Below are 13,135 nucleotides of genomic sequence, written 5' to 3' on the forward strand. Positions count from 1 at the left end.
AAAGTTTTCTGATTGAGTCTAAACCCAGCTTGACTCTTTGGGCCTATGTGGGTGCAAAAGATGATCCAAAACTTAGGGAGGACTTTATAAAAAGTATCTCAAGGTTTAATATACGTAAAATTTGATCCATAAAAATTGAGAATACCTATTGTGAAATTCAGTTCTTGATGAACGTAAAGTTTTGCAGATTTTAAGTTTACGTCATTTATTTTTCGATACAGAGGAACCAGTTGAAATCTTTCATAAAATTCTGTGAATGAAAGGTTATGGGAGAGAAATGAGAATTCAGGTTTTTCATTGGATTGACCATAAATACATAGTTTTTATTTTTTGAGATAATAAAATAGTAGAAACATGTACAACTTAATTACAATACTAGGTACAGCAAACTACAAAATATCAATTGACATAGGTAATTTTTCTCTTTCAAAGTTTCGTTTGAGTGTTTTGGCCGAGTAAAACGTATTAACTCACTTGTTTCAAACTTTTCTTAATACTTACATCAAACTAAAATTGGTTGAAAGCGGGGATCATATCAAAAATTCATCTGGCTAGATTCTGGTTGTACAGCATCACTAGAACATCGTTCAGTATTAAAGGAATTTGCCGAGGATTTGCGAAGTTCATAAAGTCCCAATCATTCTGGAGAGCGTTCATATTGAAAATCGGGGACAAAATTAATCAGATAAAAATTGGAATGAAAATTAAAACCTTTGGTTTTGTTTAACATTTCGCATCAGGCACACATGTTGAACATTTGCGCTTCCCACCATTCTTCCTCTCTTTCATTTCAGTGATCAATTCCTTAACATGATTTTTTTTTCATTGATTATTTAGTTGTTACAGAAGTACAAATTTTTGTGGAAACATACAAATTCCAGGTCACCACCCAAGAATGCATAAAAAAGCAGCAATTTATGAAGATGCCCTCAAGAGCATCTGATTATACTTCTACATTTTGTTAGTTGAAGTGCTAATGCTGAAATCCTCACTCTTCCACTTAAATTGCTTCTTCATTCAAGGCAGTGAAATGAAAAATTAACAACTTAAAAGACCAATGAATATAGAACTGCTGCATTTAAAGATCTCTCTCAAAAATTACGAAAACATATCTCTAGTGTATTCTTGAAGATTTCTAGTGTTCTGAAGAAACCCAAATAGGCTACAATCCTTTAATACTGATCCTCTCTGACAAAGGGTGGAACAATGAGGAACAGAAAATTTCTCACTAAAATTGCCGAACTGCATTGATCAGGGAGATACAACCAAGAATCTGCTAAGCAGCTAAAATCTGAGACAGTACATTTTTCCCCCCTGTGAATAGCAAAGTAACAACTTTGTTACTCCATTTATTTGACAGAACTACAAAGTTTCACTAGCCAGACAAAATTGATATCGCTATACATAGATATACCTACATCTAGTAACAAACTTAATAAATTGAGTATTTCAAAGAAACTGTTACGATGAATTTAATTGTTAATATTATTAATACTGATAAAAAAAATTCTAAATTACAGGGTATGCAGAAATTAAATTCAAAATGAGTAGGATGAAGAGACGTTGAGGAGCGACTGGTGTAAAAGGAGTGGTAAGAAATTAATGTCTTGAGGTAATGTGGTTTGTAGTTAAAAAACTGGGACAGTAAGGAGAATTTTCTCAGTAGACAAAAGATTGGTTTCATTTATAAAAGTAATAGAAAAAAAAGGGGAAAAAAGTCTCTCTCTCTTTGATTTATTCTTACTGTCATTTGAAAATTCAAATAAATAATTTTTCAAATGTTTCTCTGAAGTTAAAAATTTCAAATTTGGATCAAAACTCTTTTGAAAGCAAGCCATGTTGTCTGGAGGCGTTCATGACACATTTTATTACAGAATAAGTACAATAAAGACGCATCATGAAGACTTCCGAGAAAGATCCAAACGAAGACAGCAAAAATGAGAGAGGTTCATGAAGAAAAAGTCATTTACAGATCGAAGTGATTCAATCCAAAGTTGTCAACAATGGTTCTGTAGAAAACTAGAAATTTTAAAAAGTCTTCAAGTGTTGAAAAGAGTTGAAAATTCATGGTGAGAAAAGCATTATTAAAACCACTGTAAAGCCCTCCGCGGAAGAGAAAAATTGGACATCAGTAACCACAAAAGATCTGTCTTCAATTTCAGTTTTGACAAGAGACGTAACTGCCATAGAAAGCTTGGGTGTAGTTACTTTTTCTAACAAAACCATCATGGTAGATAAATCTCATTGGCTAATGAAAGTCCAATTTTCTGTTCAACAAATGATTTTCTCTGATACAGGATGAATGCTTAAAAAACAAAACAAAGTAGATAATAAATAATAAAAAGCAAGAAAAGATAGTTGTCAAGGGAAATTGAGGGACTCTTGTCAGAAAAAGCTGGATTGGTCAGAAGTGGGTGGGTAATGGGTTAATCATAGAACAGGGCTAAGGATTGATGAGCTCATAACGCTTCCTCCATAAGATATTTACAATCAGTAACATAAATATTTTTCTTAAAAAAATAAAATCCTTTCAAAAATCAACTTAATCGGCAAGTAGTGCAACCACTTTCAGATTCATTTTGTAATTACATTGGATCCACCCCTTAAAATTTGGGCTAAGCTCGAAACATTGTTGAGTTCATACAGTGCTTTTGCGCTAAGAGTATCCTGGTAGTAAAGATCTACTGATCTACTGAAAAGTACAATGAGTACATGGAATTTCATTGATAGCTAACAGCTCCATGCATGCGAAATATGTTTAAATGACTTACGCTGTTGTTTAATTCATACTACTTGCTGGACTGCTTTTATCTTAGAAACGAAGAAATGAAGCATATATAAAAACATCCTGTTTGCTTGGTGAAGTTCAATTAAATAGATTTTAAGATACCAGCTGGGGTGGATCGTACAAATATGATTCGCCCAGAATTAGCTCATACATTAATACATCAACCAACATATTCCCGAAATTCAAAAGATGTACACTTTCAAGTTGCACTATCGAATATTTTAAAAATCTGATGCGGAATAAAGGGATTAAAAAAATGATTGACTCATTTCGACGAACACTGGCCCCAAAATTATCGAAAAACTACTTAAAGTTTTTCTTCATTCTGATGACTGGCAGAAAATAGGTTTGATTTGAGATGATTGCAAAACTTAGAGAATTAAAATGAATTTGAAAACTGAAAAATAACAACAACAGTAACATCTTAAGTAAAATATTTGCATCTTTAATCCTTATTGTACATCGGTTATATACTACATCTCTAATTCTTCATTGCAAGATAAATCTGTTCAAAAATCTAATCGCCATGATGGAATTTCTGCACTACTGAAGGAAAGAGGGTAGAAATGCTGGTGACTGGAAACGCAAGAATGGTACAAGCGATTTATATTTTTTTTTTAAAAAAAAAAGGGTTCTGATGAACATTACTCATCCTGTCTAGAAACAGAGGAATCTTGCAGCATAATTATTGAGTAAGAAGTCTCCTTTGCTCAGGATGTACGTTAGACTAAATTATCAAAAGCAAGAAAAAGTTGCTATCGTTTTGATACAGGTTATAAAAATAAGGGGAGGACTTCCAAAGAGATGAACTTGCTCTTTGACTACAATTCGATTGTTAGTTTTGAGCGGAGACAGGAAACTACGCCAAGGGAAGAGTACGCTTCTTGAAAATGAGTCGATGCTCTTTCTTAAAGGTACTGGATTACTGATAGACAAATACACATTTACGCTACATTATTCTTCTTGGTGAGACTAAGATATTATCGAAAGTGATCTAAAGGCTGCCAGCTTAAACGACAGCTCCAAATTTACAGGAGGATTATGTAGAGTAGGTATCAGTAATGCGACATTAATTACTTCCTGCTGCGGACATGGAAACAACAAGTGAGTTCCCCGACAATGAGCTTACTATGAATTGGGTGATGTAAAAAGACCTAGGCTACAAATGCAGCTTCATTTAAGGGTGTTGATTCCCAGGGATGAAAACGATTATATACATTGTTTAACTTGGAATTCGTTTCAATATGTATGAAAAAAAAACACACTACTCTTCGCTGAATGGGATACTAGAGGGATGAACAAAAAGTGCTAAATGTAGGGTTTTTAAAGAAAAGAGACTTTATAAAATATGTCAGACTCTAAAGATTTAAAAGAAAAATGCTTCAATGTTGAGCATAAAATTCTTGCACTGAAACACACTTTTAAATGGGAAACGTAGAAAGCCTGCCTTGAACTTTTACCAATCTATTTACATGCCTTGTCGACCATTACGCTTAGACCATTCATATTGCATTTGGGCTCCTATGTACGTCATTTACTTGTTGATTTTTTGTCATTGGAATTTTATTGCAAAATGGATTCTCTGAAGGAAGGTTCTGGACTCATTCTAAAGATCAGAGCTGTTAATAAGTAGTGTTCTACGAGAGATGGGCATTCAAACAAAGTGTCACTTGTATCAAGTTTCGATGGCATGTTAACTCATGTGAACTTTTGAAAAGACTTTCCTTAATACAAACTGCAGATAAATCAACTTGATCTTTTCCTCAGTTTTCATCCAGTACAGAAACTGTTTCCTACAAAATAATCCACACTTAGTCACTGCTCTATGCAAAAACGTCTCGTAAAGAATTTTAAAAGGTGTAACTCTGGAGCGAAGATCATTGGTAAAAAATGTTAAAAATCTCTTAAAATATCCAGCTCGCTTGTCTCAACATCGATTTAATTCAGACCAAATAGGGTCTTTACCTTTCGAAGAATACAAATTAATTGACATCATAATTGGGCAAGGTTACTAAGGGTAAGGCTACTTTCGAAAGATGAAACGGGTGAAAAAGATAGCGCTTGGCTGTTTGAACACAGCGACCAAAATTGAGCTTCACCCTACAAAAATTGAGTTGCAAATCTCAACATAATTGTATCTAATCAAAGCAACGTATAATTTTCTCACAAAATGCAATTGCAGCGATAACGCCAGAGAGATTAAAGCACTACGCTAGTACGGGAGCAATAAAACACCAAATAAAAAGTCATCGGGATAGTTGGCAATAGGTTTTGAAGGCATCTATGCCTGTCAGATCGAAGGATGCCCATGGCTGAGGTCTAAAAATCTATCCTTCGAAATCAATATTACAGATTTATGTATTTCTGTCGAAAATTTAAGCCATTGATATGACGCTTGAATTTCATGCTGGTTAAATTCTGTTATTTTGATGAATACTACAAAGATGACCATTTAAAAAGAAAATCTCCCCACAAAGCAGTTGTTGCAAAATTTAGTGCTACATATGAGAAATTGAGCACTTTTTCTGTGTTAGCAAATAAAAATTAAGCAACTTTGACGGATGATAGTGATATCTCCATAGAAATATTGGAGAATAAACTCTGATAAGCAAAGCCAAAGTGGACTGTTGAGCTAATTGGGAGGAGAAAGAGTCATCTCGACTGATATTAGAGGGTACAGCAGTGGCACTGCGCTCTTAATTGCAGAAATGCGTAAGTAAGGCAAAATGCTCAGATGTTTACATGCCTGTGCCAATATTACTCGAAAGAGGCACATGAGTAGCTTATCAATATCAGAAAATCTTCAGAACAGCATAAAAAAATACAGAATTTGAACAGCACGAAATTGTGATAATTTTAGTTCTTGTTCCTTTGCCATCAATATTTTAAAGTCAACTTTTTATAAAATTAAAAAAAAAGGGATGTGTAAATGAATCTAAACACAAACAGCTAGGGGGATTGAGTTTTCTACTTGCTTCATACGAATAGTTTCTGCACACAGGAATAGAGGGAACAGCTGAACACGGCAGTAACATAGACTAATCACTATATACATAAAAACGATGCGTTATTTCAAACGGGAACTGATATACAAGCTGCACAGCTTACTCAATTTAAAATGCTTCAATAATCAACTAAGTAATAAAAAAATAAACAATGAAACTTTGACAATAACAACGTTTTTTGCTTCCTGATTTCTTGTTTCTCAAAAAAATAAATTTGCGGCAAATAAAACAAGGATCTCCACGAGTAAATCGACTGTGAAGCCTCATCACTTAAAGCTTATACTTCCTATTTTAGGCTGAATTCTATTTAGTCCTACGGGTCTCAGTAAATATGACTGTGTAGTGCTCAGATAAAATCGCAAATGAATCGAGAAAAAATGCCAGGTTCCGAAAAAACAAAAGAAGAGAGGGCGAAGAAAAAGAGATGATGGAAAAAACTCCTGGTTGTAATTTGCAGTTGAGAATTTGCCAAAGAAAAATTAAATGTCTATACGGGCAAACTATTAGATAAAATTGCGATACTACGTAAATTTGCGATCCCACTTACATTTGCAGCAGAAAGAATAACAGGAAAAAAACAATGAAATAAAGGTGTGGCTGGACCATAATAATAGAAAATAATGATTACACATCAATCTCTACTATTAGTATTGTACTATTTACGTATTATTAAAGTTACAATAGCGATTATTTGGTTAAAATCTAATGAAACTAGCGCCGTTCGATTGTATTCTAATGATGTTCTCATAAATTCTTAGACAAGGACCTAATTCTCACTCCCTTCAGAGCAAAACTTGGAGTAAAATGAATGCAGGAGTCTTGAGGATATACGACTGAAAAAATTAACATCAAAATACAATAAAGTTCACTAAAACCAAAAAGTTGAACTTGCAAGAGGAATGTAAGTGTGTATACTGCATCAGGCTTCCTGTTTAAAATTAGACTGAAATATCATAGAGAAAAATATGGGACTTAGATATTACAGTTTATTCTGAGATTTAGTGGTGTATTCTCCCATCAGACAGAATTTTATCATTTCAGTTCAATATTAAATGCATCAAACAGAATTTTGGTAGAATTTGAGCCAAAAATTAAAATGTATAAAGATGACGTATCACAATACAAGCTTGAACCGAATAATCAACAATTTAGATGCAAAATACAAACCCTTCAATTCCTCTTGCTCCTTCATAACAACACGCACACAAAGAAAAAATAAATAAAAAAAAACACAAGAACAAAGAAGCTGACGCAAGTAAAAAATTAGAGAGAAAAAAAATGATAAAACTCAAAATAAATAAACTAATAACACAGTAATAAAAATATCTCAAATAATTAACTATACAACGCTCACTTTGCCGATGCACAACACTCAGTGGAGCGCACCAATAAAAATCTAATCCCCTCCTGGTTTTGAACTTGTGCAGGTATTGTTATTCGCTAAAACGGAGACGATGCAGTAAACAAAACTTAGAATGCAGGAGCGGAGAAAAAATGCGCAGGTAAACATATTTACGGATGCATATGCTTACAAACATATAAAAATATGCAGCGTAAACTCATAAATGAATGTATTTACATTGAACCTATACACTCATGATACTGGTGGGGGTAGGAGAAAAGCTTTGATACATTCATAGAAAAGGAAGGGGAAATAAATTAGTATTTGGTTTGAAACTAAACAAAATTGAGGGAGGGGGAGAAATAAATAAATTAATAAAACTAGCGAGACTTGAAAAAGGATTGACTTTTAACACAAAATGAGATTAAGATCTAGCAAATACACTTTTAAAACAATGATAAAAACCTAAATACAGGTAGAGTAAACGGATTTTGTCCATAGGAGTGATTCATTAGACGAACGCCCAGCATTCTAAAGTTTTCACGACAAAATCTTGCTGAGGCGAGAGGGGTTCATTTCCATAAGTATTGCAGGGTTCTGTCCTTCCTTGGTATAGATCACCGTCAAGCCAGAGACCAAATTTACCACTGTAACAAAAAATCACATTCAAGATAGGTCATGAATAAGTCCATTCCCTGGTAATTATATCCTCATCTACCTCTATAGTAATGTGCAAGCTACAAAACTGCCCACTTGGCGCACCTTTGAATCATAACAAGATAATCAAACTGCAAATAGCACGATCAATATATGACATTGACAGGCTCGATTGTGCACAGAAATCTCACTTAAAGCGATTGAAGAGGTCTCACTTAAAATTCCGTCAAACAAGGATCTTTGTTCGCTTACCTTTGAAAGTCACTAAAGGTTAAAAAATAAATTACAGTTAAATAAGAGTGAAAATTATGCATATGAAACGTGCAGTAAACAAACTGTAGTCAAATCACAAAGGAATTCTGTCCTTTTTTTCTTCTTTTTTTGGGGAGGAAAACAGCTCTCATACAATGAAACACAAAGAAGTGATTTGACTAAGTTGGTTTTTCATGCAGAGATCCTTCCAGTCAAGTTGTTAATGTGGGGACGAGGAACATATCAGAAGTTGCCTTAATGTGACAAAAACATAAAGTTTCAAAATTCGGATAAAGTCATCAGCGGCTGCAGATTTACTAAATAAAACTTAAAGACAAACTAAAAAAAAATGAAAAACTTACTCTCCAGCTCCTATTGCTAGACTTTCATTGTTGCCTTTGATAAAGTACATGTTATCACCAGTCCAGTTGAAAACTTGAAATTCAGGACAGAAAGTAAAGAGTAAGGATTCTCCAGTCCCGTAGAAGTGATCACTAACTTTTAGAGCGCAAGACGTAAGGGCACCGAACACCTGAAATAGACATGTTACAAATCAAACTTTTTAGTACAACTACACGATTCATACAGCCAAAAAATAAAAAATCAAGTACTTTTTGACGAATTTTTACTTAAGTTTCGAGAGCATTTTCTTGATCTTTTCCTACACGAATTTTTTTCTCCTCATATTGTAATTTTCGATGATGAGAACTTTGTCAGTTTCTTTTCCTTCAAAGTTTACTGACATGGTAAGCTTTGTAAAGTTGGGCCCTCAGAAGAACAGGACTGCTGTCTCTGTCGTTAGAAAAACTGGGATGGAGCCCTCGCCAATTTTTGGTTGGTCGCCAATCAAGCAGAAATCCATTATTTCTGTTGATTGTTAACAGCTGACATTCACTGCCGACAACTGGTGAAGGGTAAAATTCAAGTACTTCTCAAGGCCTTTCCAAAAAATAAAGCATTTTTAAAGTCTTGAAAATTTTGAAAATTAAACACTTCTTCAAGGCTGCAGCATTTAACTCACAGTTTATAATAAAATGGAATCAGTTTGAAGTAACTTCAAAGGAAAATCATTCAATAATGGATGTATATTAAAATCACAAATACTAATCCAGTAAGGAATTATGGTAGTTAAGAATTCGGAGGTCAGAAAGCATATTTTGCACAAATAGTGTTTTAGGGTTCCAATTTTTGCTAGCTACAATTGAAATGTATTTATCTTCCACAAACATTTTAGATAAGGAGCAAGAATATCTTTTTTTGAGACAGATCTTACTTGCTGATTCCTTTCAGTTACCAAAGGACTTTGAGGGTTCTGGGAAAACTGACACAAGTGCGACATGCCACAATGAACGCATGTTCACCATTTGAAAAATGTATTCGACAGAAGAAGATGCTTGAAGAGTTTGATACTTACATTTCCCTCAGTGTCTTGAATTACTAGTAGTATTGGTGATTCTATCCTACTCATTTTTCTGTACATTGAATTAAGAGAGAACCCATGCTGAGATGTGCTAAAAACTAGTGTCCACATGTAACCTGGAGGGGAAAAAAAAATGAAATCATTAGTTTCAAGTAAGACAATCTTAACAAGTCCAGTTGCTTTTAAGGAGATCCGTGTACTTCAACTCAACTTTATTTTTATTTATGATGGTTCCAATATTCCCCCAAATACGGCAAAAACATATTTTTTTTAACAAATTTGAGGCAACTATGTAATTTACCTTAAATATGGTAAAATATCTATTTTTGAAAATTTTAAAGTATGCATTAAGAAAATTTTGAAAAATTTTGTCAACAACCGATCAAAGATAGGGCGGACTCATTAGCAGCCATCTTAATGTACCACATTTTTTAGGTCAAAGAAAATTCTAAAGAAGAAACCATGAAATTAATGTAGAAGAAATATGCCATGCTACTAATAGGTAGACCCATTCTTCATGAAAAATTAGTATTCATCTCATTTCGTACTTCAATCTGAACACCTATAAGCTCAGCAAACACTCTCACCCGTAGGAATTTAATTCCTACAATCAACGAGAATGAACTGGATAAGTCTAACAATAATAGTTGGTCTCACCTTCTGCTCTGGCAGGTAGGTGCCTGCATAATTGTTTCCTGTGTTCTTCTGAAAGGATTTCAGTGACTCCGATTAGATCTGGTGGTGTATCGAGATCCAGAGAGCCAGCACTGTTTGCGTAGAGAGCTCGCCTTAACTCGTCTGTCATAGACAGAACCTGGAAAACAGAGGAACAGACTTAGTCAGTCGTTTCAAAAATCATTGACCAATACTAACTCGAACACGGATAGCATCCAGGATAAAAATAATTCAATTACAAAAAATGGAGAAGAGTGTGTCTGGCCATTGGGTTAACTACACACACTTTGGGGTAACTACAGGATTCTCAACAGACTCTAAGCAAAATCTAAAGATGCAATGGAGGGGCTTGAGGGACAAGGTGCATAATTGCAGTATTTTACAAAATTGAGCTATTCATGATTTCAAGAAGAAAGAGTCTTAATGCACATTCTGTGTAGAATCTGCTCTCAAATTCCAATTTTTAGGCATCAAAATGTCAGTTTGAACTTTTTTTCCGCCATGAGGTTCAATGTAATTTCGAAACTTCAAACACACATTTCTCGAAAAAAGGCAAGCTGCACTTATGCCTCAACTTTGACCTCCAAGCCTCTCAAATATTCTAATAGGACCGCCCGTACGGAGAGAGACCTGGGGTTGCTAGGGCTCTGTCAAGAGAGCGCTTATCTGATTTCCCCAATCCGCCACCAACAAATAAAAAATGAAAAGTTGGGGCATTATCATGTATTTTAAAAGAGCTAAAGCTATGGGTGTGAACATGATTGAGCAGGTAGGTGCAAACATTAAGACAGTTGTTGTGCGCGCGATAATTAGTTCCATCACAAGCGGAAGTGCAAGAGGACAGGAAAATAATTAAATAGTGCAAGAAAGAAGAGGACACAAGGAAAGAAATGGTGAAGGAAGGACTAATCGAGCAAGGGAAAAAATACATATTAAATACATTGCGAATGAGTTTTATTTTGTCCTTGAATTCTTTCTTTTTCAAGGTAAATCCTAATAAAGCTCCCAGCTTCAGAATACCGGTATTTTGCGGGAAATTTTCATAAAATCTTAGGAAATTTTTTTCCAAGATCTTCCTTAATTACCAGGTTTTAAGTCTCGTAAATACTTTGGAGATTTGAGTGGGTAAGACAATTTTGAGATACTCGAATTGGAGCGAGGGGGAGTCGATACGTCCGCTTGTGGGGGCGAAGAGGGGGAAGGGAGGGGGGGGGGGGTTAAAAAAAAGTCGAATAGAGGCACTGGTTCCTAATTGTTTGTTGACAAACACGAGTATAACATAATACGCAGTTGGACTGAGGTCAGAAGCCCACGCCGCCAGACACAGAAGTAACTCTTAAAGTGGCTTCGGGTCGTTTCTCGTTGAAAGTTCCGCGCACCGTTGCTAAATTTGGCGGCAAACTTTTACTTTACATTGCAGCTGGGAGAAAATGGTAGAAATAACTGTTGAAAAATCTGCCTTTCCTTCCACAAATCGCTTGTGAACAGTGGCGAGATGTGAATTTGAATCCATGGTAAAGAATCGATTACAAAGGTGTTCGTTGGACAATTTTGGACAAAAATTGCACAGGTACATCTTTGTAAAAAATTGAATTGTTTGCGTCAATTTTGCAACCTTGGAGTGACGTTCCTTCGTTCGGGAAACAACGAAATTTAAAAAAGACTAGAAGAAAGAGCGCCGAACTCAGTTCAGAGGCGAAGAATGGAATCGGCCGAAAAAAATCCTAAAAAAAAACCCCCTAAGATAAAGATTTGTCGTTTGAGGTGGCATTTTCCATTCAATGGTTGGGGGGGAGGGGAGATTCCGTTCAGCGCGCCTCAACAAAAATCTTCCCAATAAGACACCGATGAGAGGGGAAAAAACCATCGAAGGAGACCTCAAAACAAGCGTCAGAAAAAACTCATCGAAAATGGACAAAGAAAAATAACCAGGTGAGAAAAAAAGACTCGCTGATAATGGACAGCCGTCCGGCGGCAAAGCTCTTAAACTTTCAATCGGCGCACAGTGATCGCTTGTTGAGGTGAATATGCCTGCAACTTGGGCGCTTCTTAGAAATCATTCCGATCCTTACGACTCACAGGGGATCGAGTCAATCAGAGAGGTCGGACCGTTGCCTACGAGAATGGAGAGGCCGTAACTATGATTCTGTGACGTCACATTAGTAGATGAAACTCGGCCGCGGTTTAACACGCGTTCTTATGGGAGAACGCTTGCCGCGCGATGATTTCTCGCCAATATCTTTTTCGGGGTTGATCTGACACAAAATTTCATAAAAACCTTTTCGAAAGAGGATGAAATTTCACTTTCGAAAACTACCTAACCCATTTGTGACATTGTCTAAAAATCGAGCGCGTAAAATGAAAGCGTAATGCCGAAAATCGTTACTCCACTCAGATTCAAACGGGCCGCTCGCGCAACTTCGGCCGATCGAGGGCCACTCTGATTGGTCCACGCAGCGACTGCCTCACTCATCGATGTACTGATGACCCGGAGATGCTTGTTGTTTTCGGTAAATATCTACTAGCTTGACGTCACACAACTGACTAGTTACGGCCTCTCCATTCTCGTAGGCAACGGTCGGACATGCAATTTTCGACTAAAACTACAAATTTTTATGTTTAATTCGTCACATTTTAAATTTTAGAGGGAGTTTCTTGAGGATAGTTACACGATAGAATCAAAGGAACCACTTTTAAAATCTCTAAGTTTCGTATGAATGGAATTACGAGCTTTTAAATTTTCCAAAGTCCGACCTCTCCCATTGACTCGATTCACCGTGCGACTGCGACTTTCAACATGCGATCAGGAGTACAGCGACTCGACCAAAATATTCAAATGATTTTTCTTACTTCATGCGGCCAGTTCCATCATCCAGAGGCGAGGCGTGAAAGATCGATTCATCGATAATTCCTCATTTGAGGCTATGGTAAAGAATCGATTATAAAGGTGTTCTTTCCTTGCGAACACCCTGTTTATCGATCCTTTCCCATAGGTT

The 13,135-nt window shown here is 35.7% G+C and overlaps 1 protein-coding gene across 16 annotated transcripts in view; it reads right to left on the minus strand.

Moving 5' to 3' along the window:
* Positions 1-290: 290 nt before the first annotated feature.
* The window catches only part of mtd (TLD domain-containing protein mustard), a 573,843-nt gene continuing 560,998 nt past the window's right edge, over positions 291-13,135 (minus strand). For all 16 annotated transcript variants that reach the window (XM_072302178.1, XM_072302170.1, XM_072302172.1 and 13 more), the window contains 4 exons: positions 10,122-10,278; positions 9,459-9,580; positions 8,407-8,576; positions 291-7,782 (listed from right to left, as the gene is read on the minus strand). In XM_072302178.1, coding sequence (XP_072158279.1) covers positions 7,647-7,782; positions 8,407-8,576; positions 9,459-9,580; positions 10,122-10,278 — 585 coding nt within the window. In that variant the 3' untranslated portion in view covers positions 291-7,646. The remainder of the gene's footprint in view (positions 7,783-8,406; positions 8,577-9,458; positions 9,581-10,121; positions 10,279-13,135) is intronic.

This window comes from Bemisia tabaci, chromosome 7 (genome assembly GCF_918797505.1).
Source record: "Bemisia tabaci chromosome 7, PGI_BMITA_v3".
NCBI lineage: Eukaryota > Metazoa > Arthropoda > Insecta > Hemiptera > Aleyrodidae > Bemisia > Bemisia tabaci.